Source organism: Chrysemys picta, chromosome 20, assembly GCF_011386835.1.
Source record: "Chrysemys picta bellii isolate R12L10 chromosome 20, ASM1138683v2, whole genome shotgun sequence".
Lineage (NCBI taxonomy): Eukaryota > Metazoa > Chordata > Testudines > Emydidae > Chrysemys > Chrysemys picta.
This window is the reverse complement of record NC_088810.1, coordinates 17,937,536-17,960,904: the sequence shown is the minus strand read 5'-3', so window position 1 is coordinate 17,960,904 and position 23,369 is coordinate 17,937,536. Positions and strand designations below refer to the sequence as shown.

General features: G+C 48.2%; 2 protein-coding genes across 6 annotated transcripts in view; both read right to left on the bottom strand.

Annotated features, from left to right (window-relative positions):
- Positions 1-23,369, bottom strand: part of LOC101931018 (cathepsin S) — a 57,029-nt gene that overhangs the window by 9,015 nt on the left and 24,645 nt on the right. The window contains exon 1 of one of the 3 annotated variants that reach the window (XM_005293686.5): positions 386-698. The exons of the other annotated variants lie outside the window; for them this stretch is intronic. The gene's annotated coding sequence lies outside the window, so the exon portion shown is untranslated. Of the gene's footprint in view, positions 1-385; positions 699-23,369 lie in introns of those variants that run through there. 3 annotated transcript variants of the gene reach the window in all.
- LOC101944639 (cathepsin S-like) overlaps positions 7,433-23,369 on the bottom strand; it is a 40,587-nt gene continuing 24,650 nt past the window's right edge. For 2 of the 3 annotated variants that reach the window (XM_065574217.1, XM_065574218.1), the window contains exons 2-8: positions 20,561-20,704; positions 17,914-18,036; positions 16,279-16,428; positions 15,975-16,199; positions 11,788-11,953; positions 9,017-9,119; positions 7,433-8,775 (exon numbers count right to left, since the gene is read on the bottom strand). In XM_065574217.1, coding sequence (XP_065430289.1) covers positions 8,676-8,775; positions 9,017-9,119; positions 11,788-11,953; positions 15,975-16,199; positions 16,279-16,428; positions 17,914-18,036; positions 20,561-20,695 — 1,002 coding nt within the window. In that variant the 5' untranslated portion in view covers positions 20,696-20,704 and the 3' untranslated portion in view covers positions 7,433-8,675. Of the gene's footprint in view, positions 8,776-9,016; positions 9,120-11,787; positions 11,954-15,974; positions 16,200-16,278; positions 16,429-17,913; positions 18,037-20,560; positions 20,705-21,687; positions 21,877-23,369 lie in introns of those variants that run through there. The other variant, XM_065574216.1, reaches the window with a different exon arrangement.

Below are 23,369 nucleotides of genomic sequence, written 5' to 3'. Positions count from 1 at the left end.
ACCCAAATCCCATTGACTCTCACCTAACTCTCCTAGGTTACTTTGAACACTCCAGCCTAGAAAGGAAGATGGAGGAGTGTATGGGGCTAGAAAGACAGAGAGAGACAGACGGAGAGGGTGTATGAGAATAGATAGATAGAGAGGGTGTATGGCGAGTGAGAGAGAGGGTGTTGAATAGATAGCTAGAGGGGGTTATGGGAAGAGAGAGACTTTTATATCGGGATAGAAAGACAAGACTGATACTCGCGGGTGTCTGCAGATGCAAACTCTCTACAAGCAAAATACAAAACGCCATTTCTTGATTTTACTTCCTCAAACACATTGTTCCAAACACAACAAAGAGGAGATTTAAAGTACAAGGGGAAAAAGAAAAAGCCAAACATACCTGACGGGAGTTTGCCTGGTGGAGATTTCTAGGCAGGAATCGTGCACTGATCCGCAGGCAGCAAGAATTCCCCTAAATTCTCCTCCCAAGGTTGGTTCCTAAGTGAACCCTAACACCCTTCCTGCTCTGACTGCATGCCGAGAAGGAGTTCGATTTGTCCTGCCAGGCTCATCACATGGGACTGTGAATGAGGAAATGGCAGGACCTCTGCTTTCACTTTTACTGTGACTGTATCAAAATAGGCTGATTTTCAGTGCCCAGCCCCGGAACACTAAAATCAGATGTTTTTCCTTCCCTTCCCAGACCCTACAGCACATGATTTGGAGAGTTAAAAAATAAACTAGTTGGGTCAACATTTTCAAAAGCTCAGACAGGTGCAAACAGTCGTTGGGACCTCCCTTTTGGGGTTTAAGTGATCATCAGTATTATGGTAAAACCTAGAGATCCCAGCTGAGATCAGATCCTGTTGTGCAGGGTTCTGCATGAACACAGAGGGAAAGACAGAGCCTGCCTCCCTGAGTCACAAGGTAAATAGACAAGACAGACAAAGGGCAAGGGGAAACTGAGGCACAGATCAGGGAAGCAATTTGCTCAAGATCACACAGCAGGGCAGTGCTAGTGCAAGGGGACTAGAACCCAGGTCTCCTGAGTCTCAGTCCAGTGCCTGTTTCACTGGCATTTGGGCACCCAGCATGCTCTCTGAGCCGGTGTTTGGTTTAACCTCAACTGCCTGAGCACCTAGCATTGAGTGGGATTTTCAGAGCACCCATGCTCTTTCCTGCGTGCACAGGGCTGAGCAGAAATTACTCATAGACTCATAGACTTTAATGTCAGAAGGGACCATTATGATCTTCTAGTCTGACCTCCTGCACAACGCAGGCCACAGAATCTCACCCACCCACTCCTTTATCAAACCCCTGACCTATGTCTGAGCTACTGAACTCCTCAACTTGTGGTTTAAAGACTTCAAAGTGCAGAGAATCCTGCAGCAAGTGACCCGTGCCCCACTCTGCAGAGGAAGGCGAAAAACCCCCAGGACCTCTGCCAATCTGCCCTGGAGGAAAATTCCTTCCTGACTCCAAATATGGTGATCAGCGAAACCCTGAGCATGTGGGCAAGCCTCACCAGCCAGACACCCAGGAAAGAATTCTCTGTAGTAACTCAGATCCCACCCATCTAGTGTCCTATCACAGGCCATTGGGCATATTTACCGCTAATAGTCAAAGATCAATTAATTGCCAAAATTTGGCTATCCCATCATACCATCCCCTCCATAAAGTTATCAAGCTTAATCTTGAAGGCAAATATGTCTTTTGCCTCCACTGCTCCCCTTGGAAGGCTATTCCAGAACTTCATTCCTCTAATAGTTAGAAACCAATGCCCTGTAAGTGCACATTAGCATATGGATATTGGCACTTTGAATATGCTGATGAGGCCTAGAATCCCAACGATAGCCGCTGACCTTTGTTTTTGCCGGCGGGTGCTCCTCTCCACCCCCTCACCCCATTCAAATGGTGGGGGGGGGGCCTTGGGAGGGAAGAGGCCAAGTGCGAGTGGGATCTGGTGTGGAGCGTGGACAGGGCCTCTGGAGGAAGAGGCCGAGTGGGGCGGGGCGTCGATACGGAGCAGTGGACAGAGCAGGGAGTGGGGCCAGGGTTCTGGCACTGTGGCCCACAAAAGATTAATCTGGTCCTGCGAATGCTGAATGGACCCTGAGATCCACAGATGAAAGGTTCTATACAGTGCAAAGGCTAATCGGGCCAGATCTTCAGCTGCTATAAATCAGCATCGCTCCTATTGTGAATAACCCTCAGAACACAGACTGCACAGCAATGACATGCTTGCGAGGATTTATATTTGCCTGCTGCAGCCTCTAAAGGGTTACAGAAGTAAGCAGGGTCTGAATGAACTGAATGAATGCAGGGGAAAAACTTCAGGAGCAAATTGTATTTACATGAACACACCTACTCTGCTTAGATATCCAGCACATAGAACAGTGTGGCTCAAAATAATCAACTTTGGCTGGTGTTGGGTTACAAATCACTTTAGTACTGAATGCAGGGTGGGGAAATGCTGTTATCAATGTGTTGTCATTATGATATGAATGAAGGGGAGCAGAACTGTGATTAACCCTGTCCCAAATGAGGGGGTCACCCCCAGCTGAAAGGACCTTGTTAAGCCAGGGGCTTGAATGCCAGAGCCCTGTAAAAGTAAGAGGACAGGCCTCCCAGCCAGGAGATGTGGACTCTCCCTAGAGGTCCCAGGACTGTTTTAACCTGTTCCTCCTCACTGTTTAAAGAAAGAGCTAAGTAGGGTTCATTAGGGGCCTGTTTGTTATTTTAAATGCTCAATCCGAGCTGAAATCAGTTGTTATTGGACTGTGTTTCTACCCAGCCTCCTAAGAGCTAAAATTCACTGAGTGCTGAAATCACTTGAGCTGCAGTATTTCTACCCAGCCTGCAAAGAGCTGAAAATTACTAAGGCTATGTCTACACTACACAGCTTTTAGTGACACGCCCGTGTCGATACAGCCGTGTCGATAAAAATCGGGGAGCGTAGCTACTGTTTGTTGGCACTTTTGCTGACAAAATACTTCCACCCCCAATGAGCAGCGTTTGCATTGTCAACTGGAGAGTACTCCTGCCGACAACACAGTGTTCACACTGACACTTGCTGCGGCAAAACTTTTGTCTTTTTGGTGCTAATTTAGCACCTCTGAACAACAAAAATTTTGTCACTCAATTGCCAGTGTAGACATAGCCTATGAGACTAATGTGCAGAGGTCACAAAAGAGAGGCAGGTGTCTGACAGTCGGCCGGCGAATGAGTGGCTGGTGAGGGGTTAGCAGAATGAGCGGCTGGTGAGGCAGAGAGGAACGGTGGCTGGTGGGATGGCCAGCAGAGAGGAATCACAGCTGGTGGGACAGTCGGCGCCGAGGAACAGCGGCTGGTGGGGCGGCCAGCCAAAGCATGTGCTCAGAAGGCAGAGCAAGCAAGGTGCTTCTTCCCTGGGTGGGAGGTAAACTCACACAGATGCGCTTCTGAACTCTGTGTCCTCACTGACCAAGGACAACCACTGTGAGTGGGCTATGGTGAGGGAGCAGAGAGGGGCACAGAAAAGGAACTTTTGGTTGTAGGACTCAAGAACATGAGCCGGAAGACACTGCCCCACGCACTCTGGGGTGGGTGTCCTGCTCACAGTTTTCTGATTATGAATCCCGCTTGTGGCTAATTAATGTCAGGTGACTTCCCTCCTTTCATTAAAAGTTTCTTTTCTACACTCAGACTCTGTGCTTGCGAGTGGGGAAGTATTGCCTCTCAGAGGCGCTGAGGGTGGTGTGTAATTTTCCCAGGTTACTGGGGGAGGTGGCTCAAGCCGGTTCTCTGTTGTATTGTTGAAAAGGAACCCTAGATATTGAACCAAGCCCTGGTTGCTGCCAGCTCCACCTGGCAGAAGGGTTACACACGGAAGCTTCCCGCATTTTTGTGCCTGCTTATTCACCACAAAACAATGACCGAGCAAGCTGGGAAGTTCGAAGAAATAATAACCCATGTTCTCATGGTAAAGGACTGAAGAAATTAAAAGGAAACGTCTGCATTGGGAATTTCGCCAGCTGGATTCCTGGCTTGATAGAGCACACGGGTTACCCTCACTACATCCAGACTCTGTATGCCCGGCACATGCTCTGTACTCCTGTTATCCTCAGCCTTAGATAAAGGAAAGAAGTTTCTTGTAGTGCAGCGATAGACAATTCTGTCTGGGGATCACAGCATTGGAAAAGGCAATTTTCATCCAGGCTGCCTGGAAATGTGTTTGTTTCATCTGATTTTGTCTGGTGGTGGAAATGGAGGTTTTCAGAGACCAGCAATGAAAGAAGTGAAATAAAATATCTGTGGTAGGCCTGATTCCTCATTGCCCTGCCCTTTCTGTGGCCATTTACAACACCTCAAAGTGGGCAGAACGTGCTACCAGAACATTGCTCCTGCAGGGTTTTTCACCCACTTTGCACTGATGCAAATGACTGCACAGTCATAGAATCAGAGAAATGTCAGGCTGGAAGGCACCTCGAGAGGTCATCTAGTCCAGCCCCCTGTGCAGAGACGGGAACAAGTAAACCTAGACCAGCTCTGACAAGTGTGTGTCCAACCTATTCTTAAAAACCTTCAGTGACAGGGATTCCACAAACTCCCTAGGTTACTTGTTCCAGTTCTAAACCATCCTTAACATGAGAATGTTTTTCCTAATCTCCAACCGAAATCTCCCTTGCTACAGATTCAGCCCCATTACTTCTTGTCCTTCCTTCAGTAGACATGGAGAACAACGGAGCACCATCCTCTTCATAACAGCCCTTAATTTATTTGAAAACTCTCAGGTCCCTCTGCAGTTTTCTTTTCTCCAGACTTAACATATCCAGGTTTTTTAACCTTTCCCCATAGGTCAGGATTGATAAACCTTTTATCATTTCTGTTGCTCTCCCCTCTGGACTCTCTCCAATTTATCCACCTCTTTTTTAAAGGGTGGCACCCAGAACTGGACACAGTGCTCCAGTTGAGATCTAACCAGTGCTGAGTAGAGCAGGACAAGTACCTCCCATGCCTTACACACAACACTCCTGTTAACACACCCTAGAAGGATATTAGCCTTTTTTGCAGCCGAATCACATCATTGGCTCATATTCAATTTGTGATCCACGATAACCCCAGATCCTTGTTAGCAGTGCAACCGCCTGGCCAGTTATTCCCCATTTTGTATCTGTGCGACGGTAATGGAGAATTGAACCCAGTGAGGTAGGATGGAAGCCGTGGATTGCAAGCTACTGGGGCACGGACCTGGCAGTGTTGTCCATCTGTTAAGCGCCAGGTGCACCTGCAGCATATTTAAAGTCCTCATCGTTAGCGCATCACTTCCCCAATGAATGATCCTCCCCCAGTCTTCACTTCACTTTTTCAAGTGGCAAGAACTCCTGATGATTGACAAAGGAAAAAGACATGTGCAGTGACAACAAGGCAAATTCCTCACCTGTGAAACCAACAGGACAAATCATTTCCCCGAGTCACGGAACCTGGCGCCGAAAACATCTGACTGGTGGGATGGCAAACGCCCGCCTGGCTGTTCTGCACGGGTCTGGAGCCCTTGCTCCTCCCTTAGCCCCTCAGATCAGAAAGGACGCTGATGCAGCCATAGCTGGATTATCTCTCTCAGGCCTCCTGTCCTGGTCTCTCTCCTCCCAATTCTCCCCGTGCTGTGGCCACAGCACCCACTAGAAGGGCTAGGGGCTGCCATATGCCGGGCTGTGGGCCTGCCCCCTCACTGCTCAGCTCAGTCGTCAGCTGGGTTGGCGTCCATCCAGGGCTCGACCCTCCCCAAGTGACAGACTGACCCTCATTTGCGCTGAGGGCCCTGTACACTGCTCTACCCAGTGCAAAGAGGCCATAGTGCAAACGGGAGCCAGGCCCATACTGCGACTGTGTGCGTGTGTCAGGAACTCCTGCTGTGCAATGACAACGTGCTGGTGACTACTGTACCCACCTTGGGGTCACCTGTTCCCAGGCGGTGGCATCCCTCCCAGGGGACCCCTGCTCTCAGCGGGGGGGCATAGCAATTCCCCACCCCACCGTTCAATGGTTGATGGAAATGAAGATTAAAATCTATGAGCACAGTCCCCACTCACCCAGACCTCCCGCTTCCTGCTCTACACCTCCCCCATTCCATCTACCCCATCCTCCATTTATTTCCACTGCTTCCTTCCTGCTTTCACTCTGGAAGGCAAAGGAGAGAGGGAACTGGTGAGATGGAGCAGTGAAGGGGATCCCATGCTGGGCTAGTGAGAGCTGGGGCGCCCCGTCTTTTTTGAGGGCTTAGGTGGGATGTAAGTAGGGTTGCCAACTTGGTAATAGTTAAAAAACAGACACTCCAGCAGGAGTGACAGAACCTCCCCTGCCCCGCCTATTTCCCCCGAAAGCCCCACCTCTGCCCCATCTCTTCCCGAGGCCCCGCCCCATGCACTCCTCTTCCCCCTTCCCCTGTTGCTCGCTGCTTTTCCCCTTACACCCCCCACCACTCGGGTCAGGAGGGACTCGCCTGTGGAGCCGGGGCTGGGAGCTGCAGCCACCCAGCGAAGGTAGGAGGCGGCCCCAGCTGAGTAGAGGCTGGAGCAGGTGATGACCCGGCACCTCCCCGCCTCCCTCGCCCGCAGTAACCGGACTTTGAGTGTCCGGTCAGTAAATCTGACCAGACATTATCTGGTCCCCTTTCAACTGGACTTTCCAGTCAAAAACTGGGCACCTGATCACCCTAGAGCGGCGTCTAGACCTTGTGCTGGCCCTCTGCACAGGGTGAATTTCACCCTAAAACTTCAGATAACAAACAGTACAGAGTCAGACATTGCCTAGCAATTGAGGCTGCCCAAGATCCATCAGTCACTCACCTGGCGCTCCCCAGAAACGAGGGGAAGCAGTGACACAGCCTCATGGAACCTCCCAAGTACAACTGCAAATTTAGCCCAGGGCAAGAAATGCTTTGGTGGTTGTTGCAAATCTCATGAAATTTGACCATGAGGTTATCTTGCTCAGTTGTTCACATTCATCCATTGGTGGGGTTTTTGTGGGTTTGTCGGGTTTTGTTTGTTTTTTGCAACTGACAGATTATATTTTGCTAAAACCATCCAAAAAGATAAAGAAATAACTGGGAACAAGCTCCCCAAATGGTTATATTTTCACAAAGATGTGATTTCTCAGTCCTGTCACACCTGTGATCATTATTCTACGTGGCCCTGCAACACACTGATGGATCCCACATTTTTGACGGCTTCCCTTTGATTAACTAAAGCCCTGACCTCATAACCTGATTAATTCAAGTGGACCCCTGTGCCCATATGGATCCCTCTTGGGGCTTTGCAGAGATTCAGGGCTCCACCCTCATGAGTCAGATTTTGAAGGATCAGGGCCCGAGAGTTTTTCGTCTGTAATCAGGGTGGCTTTGCATTTCTGTCACTTGCTAAGTATCCCACACCTGGTCCAGCTGAACAAACTGAGCCTAAACTTTTCAGACAATTGAACATATTTTTTTCCTTTTGGAGGAGGATGTGTAATTTCTATTACATGCATTGTTTACAGATGAGATTCTATCTGGATCATCATAGCAACCTCACTGCTGAATTGGAGAGAAGAGAATGCATTTCATGTGTGACCTCACTCTGAAACTGTATCCCGCAAGGATTCGGTCAATAGGTGTCTGCAAATCATATTCCGAAGTAGGGCAAAGTAGGTCAGATCCGGAAGCAGGGCTCCTTGGAGTAGAGCAGGGCAGCAGATGTGATTCCCAGTGCTGTGCTGGCACTTGCAGCTGGGGGTGTGGATTCCAGATTCACCCTTTCCCTGCATTCTTGCTCATTCAATCGCTCATCCCATACCTGCAGCTACATTTAAAGCCTTTGGGCCTGACTCCCTGCTACTGTGCATCATGTGCAGTCATGGATACCTCGGCTGAAAACTGCTGCTCTTCTGATTCAGCAACATTATACACCTACTTTGCACAGGTGTAAACGGCTGTGCAGTGCAAGAGAGAATCAGGCCTTTCAGCTCTGCACCGTGTCCTTGGTCCAAGCGCTGCAGGTGGCAAAGGCTGACCTCACTCTGTAGGTCACATTTTATAACAGCAGCAGCATTTGTTCCGTGGCTGGCCTTCTCCGTGGCTTCTGACTGCTGGCGTGCTAAGGTCTTCGCATAAGATACCAACCCAATTTTGTATAGCCTTGGAAAACACGTTATCCCCTGCAAGGAATGTCCATAGTTTGCTTGATCTCTTGGGTTGCTAATGATTGCTTTGTGACCTGTATTGTGGAAAATTGATACATGTGGCTAGACATGTGTTGATCCATCTACTTCACCTCACATGTGACGTGGCTTCGGCAACTCTACCGCTCCACTAACAGCGTGGACTAGCAACACGGCCTTCACTCCAATACATTTTGAGACAGCGACAGTGACAATACTTGGCACTAAAATAGCACTTCACATGCGCAAAGCAATGCATAGACATTAATCAATTACAAACACCCCTGCGGGATAGGGAGAATAAGCTAAAAGTGCCCAAATTCTGGACCAGACCAATCATGATCATTCACCATTTTGGCTGCTTATCTCAGATCTGTCAGATGGATCTGATGGGAGGATTTTGCCATTAGAGCCCGTACATTGTTCTCAAACAGAGCAGCTAGATTACAGCAAGGCTAAGATTAGCAGTTTAAGAGACCACATCTCAAGAGTGCAGTCTGAAGCAGAGCGTCCCTCTATATTTGTGGATAAGAACCGTAGCTGGCAATCCCACATTGGTTTCCTTTGTTCCTGGACATTCGAATGTACCCTTTGTCACCGAACTTTATGCCCCAACTGTTGGAAGGAGAAATAACACAGAATTAAACATGAAGAGAATAAAACACCTTTCTTTATAGGCAGGGTTCCCCTCCCCCATTTTCTCATGTGTTTCAAGCTGTTTAACAAAGTGCATCCAATTCACAGTAGTACAGACACATACATGCACAGCTCTACACAGCTCACTCATGCCACACGCCTATCCCAGGAGCACGTTAGTCTATAGATATATACGGCTCAGTGATGGATTTTCTTTTACCTGTTTTTCACAAGCCAAAAGTCCTTCCCATCCAGGGTGCCATAGCCGATAACTAGAACTGCATGATTCGTGTCACGAGTGCAACGTGGATCATCGTAGACTCCTGGAAGGAAAGAATGTGTAATCACGTGGGAGGAAAAAAAGCCAGCTCAGTAAAGCTGTTGTGAGCACCCACGTGGTACCAACATGCCTCTAACCTGGTCCCCTGTAAGGGGGTAATAATAACAATCTCTCACTCTTTTCACCAGTAGATCACAAAGCAGGTCAGTGTCATTATCTCCATTGTGCAGATGGGGACACTAAGGTACAGAGCGAGAAGTGACTTGCCCTGGGACTAGAACCCAGCTCTCCTAAGCCCCAGTCCAGCACGCTGTCCACTGGGAAGTTTAGTTTCCGTGGCCTTGGCGCTCCTACTGAGGTGGCCAACTTGGCTAGTGTGAGGTGGGCACCTGCCTCCAAAAACTGGACTCAGACTCTCTACAGGCCACCAAACAGATGTCAGCTAGAGAAGGACGTCTGACCGGTACAGCTGAACTACCCCCCAGCAATGAAAAGTTCCATTTTCCCATCCATCCCTTCAGCTATTTCAGTATCCCAATGCCCATAAATACCGGGAAGGAATCTTCCTCCCACTATGGTCCCCTCACAATGTTCCCTTAAAAGCCCCAAATCGAGCCAGGGGAGAATTCCCCCAGCACAGGAACCGAGTCAGACAGCCACAAACTGTTTTAGGAGGCCTCGTTCGGGAAGCTCTGGCGTAGGGGACATTCCAGCCGGAGTTAGGGTCTATAGCAAGTCTGTGGGGTGTTGCTCCCATTAGGTAGCTTGACTTGGGCTGCCATATTTTATGCAACATTCAAGGCTGCCTAAATTATCCCACGAGCCGTCTCAACCCCAGAACTGGGCTGAAGGCCATTTTAGAGCTGACCTGAGCTGAGTCTGGTGCAGCATAAAATTGGCCCCACAATGTCTGACGGTGCCAGAGGTGCTGGAACTAGGGGCGCTGGGGACCCTGCCGCACCCCCTGGCTTGAAGTGGTTCCCATCGTATATAGGGTTTACAGTTTCATAGAATCATAAATTATAGGACTGGAAGGGACCTCGAGAGGTCATCGAGTCCAGTCCCCTGCCCGCATGGATCAGTGGTTCTCAGCATCCCCACTGTACAAATTATTCCAGCACCTGTGGACAGTGCTCACTAGGGCAAAGGTAAATACAAGCCAAAAACAAATTTTAAAAAGCACAGGTTAATGTAAGCCATGCCGACTCGGTGGGACGTTCTGTCTCCCTCTTGTGGTGCCTGGGCCACAGAACGGTTGATGAGCGTGCCACAGCCTTCTCTAAAAGAGGTTGAGTCTTTTAACTCCAGCAAGAAAGGCTCATGCGTTAAGATCCAGAAGTCCCAGTCCCTGCTGCCCACCCCAGCGCACTGGCATTACATTAACATGAGTGAAGGGTCCACACTGGGGTGCTATTTTAATGACACACTGTAAGACACCAGGAATTGAACCTGGAGTCGTTAGCCCTTGAAGCACCTTTTGAGCTAAAGGAGCATCTCCGGTCATTTGTTGTTATCATTAATCTGTGTTACAGTAGCACCTGCCAGCCCCAGACATAGACCAGGGCCCCATGGCGCTAGGGGCTGTACAAACGCAGAACAAAAAGATCGTCCCTGCCCCAAAGAGCTTCCAATCTAAGGGTATGTCCACACTGCACACTCCTTATGGAATCATATAGACTATATACACTCCACACACACTCCAAACAGGTATAAACAAAGGTGTAAACGGCTTAGGGGAGTAAAAACACACCTGAAGCCTTAGGGTATATACCTACACGGCTCTCTACATGACCAAGCAGGGCCTCCCCCGTCTATACTGCTATTTTCAGCAGTGTCATATGCTGCTACCTCCCTGCTGCTGTGGCATTTTTCTGCCGGAGGGAAAGTCTCCAGCAGCGGGAGGTAGTGGCAGGGCCGGCTCCAGGCACCAGTGAACGAAGCAGGTGCTTGGGGTGGCCAATGGAAAGGGGCAGCACGTCCGGGTCTTTGGCGCCAATTCGGCAGCGGGTCCCTCGGTCCCTCTCAGAGCGAAGGACCTGCTCCCGAATTGCCACCGAAGAATGAATCTGATCACGGCTTTATCTTTTTTTTTTTTTTCCACTTCGCCGCTTGGGGCGGCAAAAAAGCTGGAGCCGGCCCTGGGTAGTGGGGAAAAACTCTGACAGCTCCCACTGCCTTCAGTGCCAGAACCTTCCACTGTTGTGCGTAGCTACACAGCGCAGTGCGGACACAGGCTGCTTTTCACAGCTGTGTGTAGCTACACCTACCCTGCATGCCATCAGCAGTGGTGTGCAGTATAGACGTACCACACGTATAGAACAAAAGAGATTAGCTTCCAGCAGTACTAGGCTTTTATCCTCTAGCCAGCTGCTAGAGGGGGACATGTAACACACATTGAACCAAGCGGTCACATGATGGAGCCACTCACAAAATGCAAAACGTGCTTTCACCCGCCTGGGGCTTTTGTTTTATAATTACTGCAATTTACTGAGGGTCCAAAAGATTCCAGGAAAAAACAAGGAAACGAAAGCCAGGTCTCCATGGGAAGAGCACGATGTGCGCATCTCCTCAGTAACATGCTGCAGAACAAATAGCAACTTCCTCCACATTCCTCTTTCAATTTAAAGAGACAGTCCACAGAAAGCAAAGGCATCACTGCTTCAAACTACATACAGCACCGGGCGCAAGGTGTTCTAGCTTAGAGAACGTACCTGACTTATACAGGAAAAACGAAGGCTGTGCCGCATCTATGATGACGGACACAGGTCCGATATTGGCTACGGCATCCTTCAGGGCTGCTTCATCGGCATACGGGAGCTCAACGAACTTGGAACAGGTGGCGGCTCGCGTGGCAGGGTTGTAGTGACACGTTCCGTTCTGGCAGGGGCAAAGAGCAGATGAAACAGGGACATTTCAGCCTCTGCCATGAACATCTGTTTTTATCTCCCTTCTATTCCTCTCCGTTGTCTGAATCCCTCTCATTTCTTAGATCACTGCTGCTCCCTCTGGAGCGTTCCTTCTGCCTCTGGGCATCGAGATCAGAGCTGAGGGACTAATCCATTTTTCAGTTCAGTGACTTACCCGGAAAAATAAAATCGAAGTAGAATTTTTTCATTATTATTTTTTCACTGAAACAAAAAATAAATAAAAAAAAATTCATTCGGGTCAAATGAAACCTTTTGAATGTTTTTTCAGATTGAGCTGTCAAAATGATTGATTCAGATTTAGACCTTCCTGGGTCCGAGCCCTCGATTATCTCAATTCAATGTAGATGGAAGGGGGGTAAGGCTTGAGCCTGAGTTCAAACCCTGCGCTTACATTGCAGTGTAGACATACCCAGTGTTTCTAAGCCCAGGCTTGAGCATCCACACTGCATTGTAAACCTGGGTTTACAGTTGCTGGATCCAGGTCTCACCGCCATGCTAACTGCACCATGCAGACTTTCTGACTTCGGTCTGTGGCTTGAGCTGCGTCCACACTGTAAAAGGACATGGTTTGGACCCAAGTCAGCAGGACTCGGACTCTGACCCATTCTCTCAGCAGTGTCACAGGACCTGGGGCCTGAGCACTTGCTGACCTGAGTCAGGCTGATTTGCAGGGCCGGTGCAACCACGAGGCGAACTAGGCAGTGGCCTAGGGTGGCAAGTGGTTAGGGGCACCTGGGGCCGTCCTCAGGCATAGGCAGCAGGGTAGGGTACCTGAAAATTTGGGGCACCCCTGGGTCTTAGTGTCCACCCGACTGGTTTTCCTATCCCTGTTCTGACCCTTCCTGCCGGCTCTGAGTCTTCCTGGGAAGGGGATCTAGTATCATAGAATCATAGACTATCAGGGTTGGAAGAGACCTCAGGAGGTATCTAGTCCAACTGCCTGCTCAAAGCAGGACCAATCCCCAATTAAATCATCCCAGCCAGGCCTTTGTCAAGCCGGGCCTTAAAAACCTCTAAGAAAGGAGATTCTACCACTTCCCTAGGTAACCCATTCCAGTGCTTCACCACTCTCCTAGTGAAAAAGTTTGTCCTAATATCCAACCTAAACCTCCCGCACTGCAACTTGAGACCATTGCTCCTTGTTCTGTCATCTGCCACCACTGAGAACAATCTAGATCCATCCTCTTTGGAACCCCCTTTCAGGTAGTTGAAAGCAGCTACCAAATCCCCCCTCACTCTTCTCTTCTGCAGACTAAACAATCCCAGTTCCCTCAGCCTCTCCTCATAAGTCATGTGCTCCAGCCCCCTAATCATTTTTGTTGCCCTCCGCTGGACTCTTTCCAATTTTTCCACATCCTTCTTGTAGTGTGGGGCCCAAAACTGGACACAGTACTCCAGATGAGGCCTGTGGGGGGGAGGAATAGCTCAGTGGTTTGAGCATTGGCCTGCTTAAACCCAGTGTTGTGAGTTCAATCCTTGAGGGTGCTACTTAGGGATCTGGGGCAAAAATCAGTACTTGGTCCTGCTAATGAAGGCAGGGGGCTGGACTCAATGACCTTTCAAGGTCCCTTCCAGTTCTATGAGATAGGTATATCTCAATGTCAAATAGAGGGGAATGATCAGATCCCTCAATCTGCTGGCAATGCCCCTACTTATACAGCCCAAAATGCCATTAGCCTTCTTGGCAACAAGGGCACACTGTTGACTCATATCCAGCTTCTCATCCACTGTAACCCATAGGTCCTTTTCTGCAGAACTGCTTCCTAGCCATTTGGTCCCTAGTCTGTAACAGTGAATGGGATTCTTCTGTCCTAAATTTAGGACTCTGCACTTGTCCTTGTTGAACCTCATCAGATTTCTTTTGGCCCAATCCTCTGATTTGTCTAGGCAGTTAAAAGAGAAACAGTCTCCAGCCTGCCAGACCTATTAGCACAACACTGAAACTGTTAAAGAGCCATTCAAGGGGTAATGAACACATTTAACAGGCATTTGCCAACCCCCAGGTATCATCTACTGTCAGTTTCTGAATGTACTGACAAAAACAGTTGTGCATGACTGTAATATTTACTCAGAACATGTCAGTCTACAGGACCTTACTTTAAAATTTGCTTTAAAAATATTTCATTAGTGAGTTGGCAAAGATTATAAAATCACATCTCTAAAAAATCCTTGCATAGATTTTTAGATGCACAATCATCTTTAGCCTTAAATGCTTGGATCTTCAGACATATGGTTTTTTAAATAAATTCTTCAAAAGACCACCCTTATCTAAAATACACATTTTAATTACTATAGTAAAAAAACTTACTTCCAAAGTCTTCCTGTCCTTTCTGTCCATCCACTTCTCCCTTCCCTCCCTCTTCCCTCCCCCACATTGAAGGAAGCAACAGCCCTTTGCTTCCAGATAGCTGGACAGAGTTTCTCTTTCTTTACTTCTGACTATCTGATGAACTAGTTTTAAGCAAAATCAGTACCTTAGTAAGATATAAAATCCTTTGTTATGCCTAAAATCTTTGGAAACATATTTTTTAAAGTTGGTGAAATGTCATAAACATGTGTATTGTTATGGAGATCACACAGTAAATTAGTGTTCCCTTTTTCTAAAAGCAATGAACACTGTTATGAACACACTAAACCTCTGTGACTGATTAATTTAAAATAATGTCTGTTTCAGTGAGTTAACTATGTAGTAATCTGGAATGATGACTTTATGAAGGCTTAAGAGTACATTTAAAATATAAAATCAGCTTAGAAATACTGATTAAGAAAATGTAAAACAGAGAAGAGCTGCATCATGGATTCCATAATATTTAATGTTGTATTTAGCATGACAGCTGACTCGCCCTTACTACAAAGTTTTTGCAAATAAATGTCTGACAAACTTCAGGGCATGTCAAAAAACCTGTGACTGACATTTTTTATTCCCAAGTTTAGTGCTTTTAATTAGGTACCTTCTGCATGTCCATTCTGCGTGAGGGAGAGGGTACAGGGCTCTCTGCGGGGAACTGTGACTTTCCGCCACGGTGAGGCAGGCCGGGCGTCTTCTTGTTCTTTCTGCCTTGTCCCCCCGCCCCCGCTGGGCTGCAAGCTCAGGCTGCGGTCGGGCATAGATGCACCAGTTTAATAATACTGCATAGGGCTTGCGGGGGCAGTGAGCCCCAGCCATGGAGGAGCTGGCGCGGCACAGGGGGGCAGGAGCCCTGCAAAGGCAGCGGCGCCACTAGCGGGGAGCAGCCGCGCCCCCCGCCCCTCCTGCCCAGACTGCGGCCTGGCGCCCCCCCAGGGGGCACCTGCAGACTGCAGCAGACGCATACGGGCAGAGGCCCCCGTGTGCCTCCCCCAACTCTCCCCTCGCTACGCTCGAGCTCTGCGGCTCCCGGGCATGTGAGCAGCTGCTGGGGTGCGGGGCCCTGAGACTGCTCCGGGAGGGGGAGGGGTGGCAGCGGCTCATACTCCCGGGAGCCGCAGAGCCCGAGCGTGGCGAGGGAGGAGCCGGGGGGGGGTTCCACGGAGGCCTCTGCCCACATGCATCTGCTGCAGGAGCCCCCAGAAGGCAGCTCCTCACTGCTGAGCTGCTGCAGCGGCCCAAGCCCAGCAAAGCCAGTGAGTGGACTCGGGGTGGGGGCCGCAGAGGTGGGGTGAGGAGGGCTTGCGGGGGGGCTGTGCACCCTCCAGGGGAGTTCAGGGGGTGGGGAGGGGGGAACCTGGTCTGGGGAGCAGCCCCTGGGCACGGCTGGCCCCTGGGGTCTATAAAGGCTCGTTGGGATTTGCTCCTCAATGAACCGATGGTACGGGGGGGGGGGGGGCGCAAGGTGGAAGTTTCACCTAGGGCACAAAATATCCTTGCACCAGCCCTGCTGATGTGTGTGTAGATGGAAGGGGAGCCTCGGCTCAAACCTGAGTCAGAACCCGGGCTTAGTGTGCAGTGTAGACAGACCCTCCATGTGTCTGTCTGAAACTTGGATACCCACCTGAGCTGTGTACGGATAGGAATCATCTGAATCAATGCCGTTATTTTTGATGATGTACCGGAAGGCGTTGGTCATATATCCGCCGCTGCAGCCCTGGTTCCCGTACACAATGGTACAGTCGACTAGGTTCTGTGCGCTGAGAGACACCAGGTTTCCAGTTTTCAGTTTCACCTGGGCTTCTAGGGCACCGACAGCACTGAAAGCCCAGCAGGCCCCACAGGCCCCCTGAAAAGCCAGAGAGATGCGCTCAGCCACTGCTGCGATGGGCACCCATGTCAGGAGGGGAACAGATTGAGCCTCCCACCTGATATTTCACATCCGTAACACATCCTTTGTCCCTCCAGTCCATGGAGTCAGGCACTTTGCTGCCAGGCCGTGGCCTGTAGGTGGAATTCCGGTCAGGTCGGTGGGGAAGTTTCACTCCCGTTAACAAAGCAGCCACTTCCTCGCTGGTCTAGTTAAAAGAACACACACACCCCTTCAGACTGACGTCCCCTCCGATGTACAGACTGGCCCCGAACACTGGGGACATTCGGATACAAACTCTGCGGCTCAGGTTCAACTCTCGTTCATTGATACAGTGTTTTCCTTTATGCAGTGAAAACTATGAGCACGCCTGAATGCCGGGGATCAGCCCGGCTGTAGCTTTGTTTGCCGGGAACTCTGGATTCTGTGATTCTCCACATGCTAATCCTCCTCCCCCAGGACATTGCTGGGGATGGAACACAGGACTAGCGCTGCCGGAAAGTTTTCAGGGGGGGGCTGAAAAATACATATTTGGGTCGACTGAAACATTGTGTGAATTCACCTTGAATTTGCAAAATTATTTCAGCAGGGGAAAAAAATTCAAAACTAGTCAAAATGTTTGGATTCAAAATGACTTTTTAGTTCAAATTTTACTTCGATTTTATTTATTTATTTTATAAAAGAGGTAAAACAATCTAGAAAACTATACAAAATGTGTTGTCCGACCCTAAATGAATTGTTTTCATCTTTTTTTCATTTCACCATTGCTATTTCAGGTACATCTGAAACTAACTTTTGATTGATTGATTTTTCAGCCCCCAAACCAAAAAAATCTCTTCTTCACATAGTTCTACCCAGGAGCATCAGCATTGCCAAGACTCTTGATTTTATTGAGAGTGTCACAATATCTGATGTTTTCCTTAAAGCACCAATGTGGGGGGGGGGGAGAGGGTCGTGAGATTGCACAAGAATTTCAGCTTTTTTTTTTTTAAGTTTCCATCTCTTGTATAGCTGTGGAGAACTGCAGGAAAACATCTCTCTTAAAAGGCAAAACCCAGAGGCAAATAAAAAGAGCCCCCAGACTTAGACTTTTTTTAAATCCCAGGATTTTTAAGCCCCCCATGATTTTAGGCACCTGATTCCTAAATTCTGAATGCTTGGCGTAGGCAGTAATGGGATCTGACGCACAAGCCCCTGCAATTTCAGTTAAAGGACACAGTAAGGTAGAGAAGCAGGAACCTACAGGAATGAGATTCCCACACTTTTGACCTCACATGCACTGTATGTGCAAGATCACACTGCTTGGAGGATGCCATTTGATACAGAAATATGCTGGGGGGGAGGGGGTCACCCCAGCAGCGGGCTAGCAGGGGGTGGAGCACCTGCACTTAAAAAATCAGGACTACCCCCCTGATGGCAGATTTCCCACACACAACCCTGACCCAAGCAAATAGAACAAAGATTTGCATAGCTCTTGGAATGGTGACAGGGGCGGGTTGCTGCTGGAGGACACAGAGGGGAGCTGTGGATTGTGGGCCTACCTCTGCAGGGCTCATACTGACCCTGGATTGGCTGGCGCTTATTCTGCCCCTGATTCAGTTACATTCTCTGGCCACGGCAGCCCCAGGGAAATACTGATAATTCCCAGATGCCCGGTCACTTGGTCTGTAGCGATATTTTTTGTTAAACTTACCATGTCTGCCAGGTGGTTCATGCCCAGCTCATAGGAATGCAGCCCCAGTGAGTGCTCGAGGTTATGCAGCATAACGAGCTTGAGGTTCTTTTCCCAGGTCACGCGCCGTTCCCCTTCCTCTTTCTGGAACCAAAGCACAGCCCCCACGTTACTATGCAGTAGCACAGAGGAAACCATCTGCAGTATAAATAGGTTATAGTTCTACAGCACTTTTTTATCCCTCAGGAACCCACAGTATTCTTGCCAGCAAGTTAAAGAAGTATGGGCTGGATGAATGGATTATAAGGTGGATAGAAAGCTGGCTAGATCGTCGGGCTCAACGGGTAGTGATTAATGGCTCTATATCTAGTTGGCAGCCGGTATCAAGCGGAGTTCTCCAAGGGTCGGTCCTGGGGCCAGTTTTGTTCAATATCTTCATTAATGATCTGGAGGATGGCATGGATTGCACCCTCAGCAAGTTTGCAGATGACACTAAACTGGGAAGAGTGGTAGATACGCTGGAAGGCAGGGATAGGATACAGAGAGATCTAGACAAATTAAAGGATTGGGCCAAAAGAAATCTGATGAGGTTCAACAAGGACTAAATTTAGGACGGAAGAATCCCATTCACTGTTACAGACTAGGGACCGAATGGCTAGGCAGCAGTTCTGCAGAAAAGGACCTAGGGGTTACAGTGGATGAGAAGCTGGATATGAGTCAACAGTGTGCCCTTGTTGCCAGGAAGGCTAACGGCATTTTGGGCTGTATAAGTAGGAGCATTGCCAGCAGATCGAGGGATGTGATCATTTTCCTCTATTCGACATTCATGAGGCCTCATCTGGAGTACTGTGTCCAGTTTTGGGCCCCACACTACAAGAAGGATGTGGAAAAATTGGAAAGAATCCAGTGGAGGGCAACAAAAATGATTAGGGGTCTGGAGCACATGACTTATGAGCAGAGGCTGAGGGAACTGGGATTATTTAGTCTGCAGAAGAGAAGAATGAGGGGGGATTTGATAGCTGCTTTCAACTACCTGAAAGGGGGTTCCAAAGAGGATGGATCTAGACTGTTCTCAATGGTACCAGATGACAGAACAAGGAATAATGGTCTCAAGTTGCAGTGGGGGAGGTTTAGGTTGGATATTAGGAAAAACTTTTTCACTAGGAGCGTGGTGAAGCACTGGAATCGGTTACCGAGGGAGGTGGTGGAATCTCCTTCCTTAGAGGTTTTTAAGGTCAGGCTTGACAAAGCCCTGGCTGGGATGATTTAGTTGGGGATTGGTCCTGCTTTGAGCAGGGGGTTGGACTAGGTACCTCCTGAGGTCCCTTCCAACCCTGATATTCTATGACTCTATGATTCTAAGTGCTTTGCAAAAATGTTGCCCAGATCCTGCAACACTCACTCAAGCAAAACTTCCTAGGAAATCAAGTTTCAGAGTAGCAGCCGTGTTAGTCTGTATCCGCAAAAAGAACAGGAGTACTTGTGGCACCTTAGAGACTAACAAATTTATTAGAGCATAAGCTTAAACTTTCGTGGACTACAGCCCACTTCTTCGGATGCATATATATAGTCCACGAAAGCTTATGCTCTAATAAATTTGTTAGTCTCTAAGGTGCCACAAGTACTCCTGTTCTTTTTAGGAAATCAAGGGGAGTCTTAACAAGTTAAGCAAGATTGAATCCTTCCCCCAACCCCAAAATGCAGCCAGTTCTGGAATGGTGTGCAGCAGCTTTTTAACAGCACACAGCAACACTACACAACAGGGTAGGAAAAGAAGAGAAGAATCACACTGTATCCAATTAAATCATCAGGGGGAATTACAGGGAGGCAGAATGTAATTGCCACCAGGACAGTGATGACACCTTGTAATTTAGGAGGAAAGTACTGTAGGATTCTCTAATGACCCCAAGCAGTCAGGGCCTTCAACTAAGCCAAAGTAATTAAGGAGCTGCATATACAATTAGGATGCAAAATAATATCAATAATCAAACATTCACAATACAGCTTGCAGCTGTGCAAATCACTGACTTTTCGATTTGGCAGCCAAACCAACCAACCTTTTAAACCAAACAATGTCTTAAAAATCAGTTGAAGATTTTTGGATTTGGGTCAAATGTTTTCTTTCAATTTGGGCTTTTAAAACCTTTTTATTTAGTTATTGTTATGTAGAATGGAGGGAAACTCCAACACAAAATGGCTTTCCAAAAGGACAAGTCAAAACGGTTCATTTATTAAACGCTGAAATTAACCATTTTTTTCCACCTTTCCATTTTATTTTATTTTAATTTGACCGAAAAAATTTGCCAAAATCGAGACGAATTCTGTCAATTGTTTCTGTCAACCCGAGTCTGCATTTTTCCACCAAAAAAAAGAAAAGAAGAAGTTCGTGAACAATGTCACCTGGCTCTAATATATCCCGAACAAAACACGCTTTAAAAAATCAGCTAATCCCCTGGGATGGTTTAGGCCCAATGTTCATTAAAACTGAATGCACTTCTGAAAGCAGAGAGAGCTTTGCAATCTCCAGGAGAAGAGCAGGAGGCAGCGTTCTCAGTGAGAGCTGGCATAGGACTGGCATGCCAAGATCCCGGATACCTGCTGACCTGAGGGGAGATGGTGACGGAAATCCCCCTCCCCCACTTTAACCCCACAGCTGCACAGAGCCCACCTTGTGGCTGTATTGTTTGCCATAGGTTTTCTTCCAGAGCTCCCAGTGGTTATCCAGCGTCGGGTCTGTGTGTAGATGTGCAGTAGCAGTAGCAGCAGCAAGAGAGGCCAGGAAGACACAAACCAACAGCTTCATTCTGCTCAGCTAGAAAAAATAAAAATAAAAAAAGAGCACGCTGGTGAGAGATAATATCTGCATGGTTAAGTCAAGTGTCTCAATTTCCTCCACTCAGTGATGGTGCAAGAGATCTGACACTGACTTGCTGAGATTTCTCCTCTCTCTGCCATGAGCAAAGTGTCAAGAAGCAAACCTTGACCCTGCAGCAGTTCTCACACTGAGCCATCCGGCAGCTTGTACCTCTTGGGGGTGATGGGGCAGGGGAAGGGGCTTCCTGGAACCCCATACGACAACAACAGACTTGAAAGGAAAACAGAGCTGGGTCAATGGATAATCTCACCCGGCTACTTCTACAGCTCCTGAACTGGATCTTGGACCTGGCCATGGGCATCAGAGCCTGGGATAAGGTGATCCGGGGCGGGAGGGAGGGATAGAGCTAGCGAAAGTCAGAGACATTCCCAGCTGGGGTGGGAATTGATGTAGCTTCACTGAGGTCAATGAGTTTGATCCCTAGCTGGTGTAAACTGGTGTCGCTCCATTGTGGTCACTGGAGCGAAGCAGATTTACACCAGCTGAGGATCTGGCCCAGAGAGATTTAGGTGAAGAGGACTTGGGTTTTCAAAGGAGCCCAAGCCATTTTCAAGGGCGTTAGGCACCCAAATCCCATTGACTATCACCTAACTCCCCTAGGTTTCTCTGAACACTCCAGCCTAGATAGGAAGATGGAGGAGTGTATGGGGCTAGAAAGACAGAGAGAGACCGACAGAGAGGGTGTATGAGAATAGATAGATAGAGTGAGAGAGAGGGTGTTGAATAGATAGCTAGAGGGGGTTATTGGAAGAGAGAGAGGTTTATATGGGGATAGAAAGACAAGACTGATACACATGGGTGTCCACAGATGCAAACTCTCTACAAGCAGAATACTTGGTTTTACTTCCTCAAACACATTGTTCCAAACACGACAAAGAGGAGATTTAAAGTACAAGGGGGGAAGAAAAAGCCAAACATACCTGACGGGAGTTCACCCAGTGGAGATTTCTAGGCAGGAATCTTGAACTGATCAGCAGGCAGCAAGAATTCCCCCAAATTATCCTCCCAAGGTTGGCTCCCAAGTGAGCCCTGACACCCCTCCTGCTCTGACTGCATGCCGAGAAGAAGGAGTTCAGTTTACCCTGCCAGGCTCGTCACATGGGACTGTGAATGAGGAAATGGCAGGACCACTGCTTTCACTTTTACTGTGTCAAAATAGGGATGTTCACTACGGCTGCAGGCTGATTTTCAGTCTCCAGCCACAGAACACTAAAATCAGATGTTTTTCCTTCCCTTCCCAGACCCTACAGCACATGATTTGGAGAGTTGAAAAATAAACTAGTAGCGTCAACATTTTCAAAAGCTCAGACAGGTGCAAACAGTCGCTGGGACCTCCCTTTTGGAGTTTAAGTGATCATCAGTATTATGGTAAAACCTAGAGATCCCAGCTGAGATCAGGGCCCTGTTGTGCAGGGTTCTGCATGAACACTGAGGGAAAGACAGAGCCTGCCTCCCTGAGCTCACAAGCTAAATAGACAAGACAGACAAAGAGTAAGGGGAAACTGAGGCACAGATCAGGGAAGCAGTTTGCCCAAGGTTACACAGAAGGACAGTGCTAGTGCAGGGACTAGAACCTACGTCTCCTGAGTCCCAGTCCAGTGCCTGTTTCATTGGCATTTGGGCACCCAGCATGCTTTCTATGCCGGTGTTTGGTTTAACCTCAATTACCTGAGCACCCGGCATGGAGTGGGATGTTCAGAGGCACCCATGCACTTTCCTGGGGGCACAGGGCTGAGCAGAAATGCCCTCTAGGTGCATATCAGCATATGGATACTGGCACTTTGAATATGCTAATGAGACCTAGAATCCCAACCACAGCCACTGACTTTTGTTTTTGCTGGTGGATGCTCCTCTCCGCCCCACACTGTTTCCCCCAGGAATTGAAATTAGGGGGCGTGTTCGAATTTACAGGGTGGGGGTCAGGGCCAATGAGGGTTGAGACCATGAGGGTGAAGTGGGCTGTATGGCACCATAGTAAAAACTGAAAAAATGTTTCATGACCATTTTATTAGATTTAACTTATGTTTTAAAATCATCACACAAATTTAAGTTGGCTACTGAAGCCTTCTATGAAGCACGACATCTACATCCTTCTTGGTTTCTTATTATAATATTGGACAATTCTGTTAATGAACTTCTTGAATGCAGTGCGTTCATCTTTTGTGGCTTCTCATGTGTCTAGTACTTCCATTCCTTCAACTGATATGCTCATTAGTTCATTCACATGATCAGGCAGAAGGTGACTTCTTTCAGAACACAAAATTCTATTCAATGATGAAAAAGAACGCTCAACTGTAGCTGTTGTGACTGGGAGTAGCAAGAGATGAATTCCTACTTCTTTCATCCCAGGAAACAGAGCACAAAGATCGGGTCGAACCATAGTGATGATAAAAAAGAAGTTGAAGTCAAATATTCATTCATTCGTTGTGTGATATTCCACTCTGTGTTCAAATTCTCTATTCTGTCCTGAGCACATGGCATCCCCATTGCTGGTAGTGCCTCACGCCACTCAGCTGTTGGTGTTTTATAGGACACGGATCTGTAAAAGCTACGTAGAGGTTGAGTAGAATCTAGAAGTCGCTGTTGTAGATTTTTAAGAATC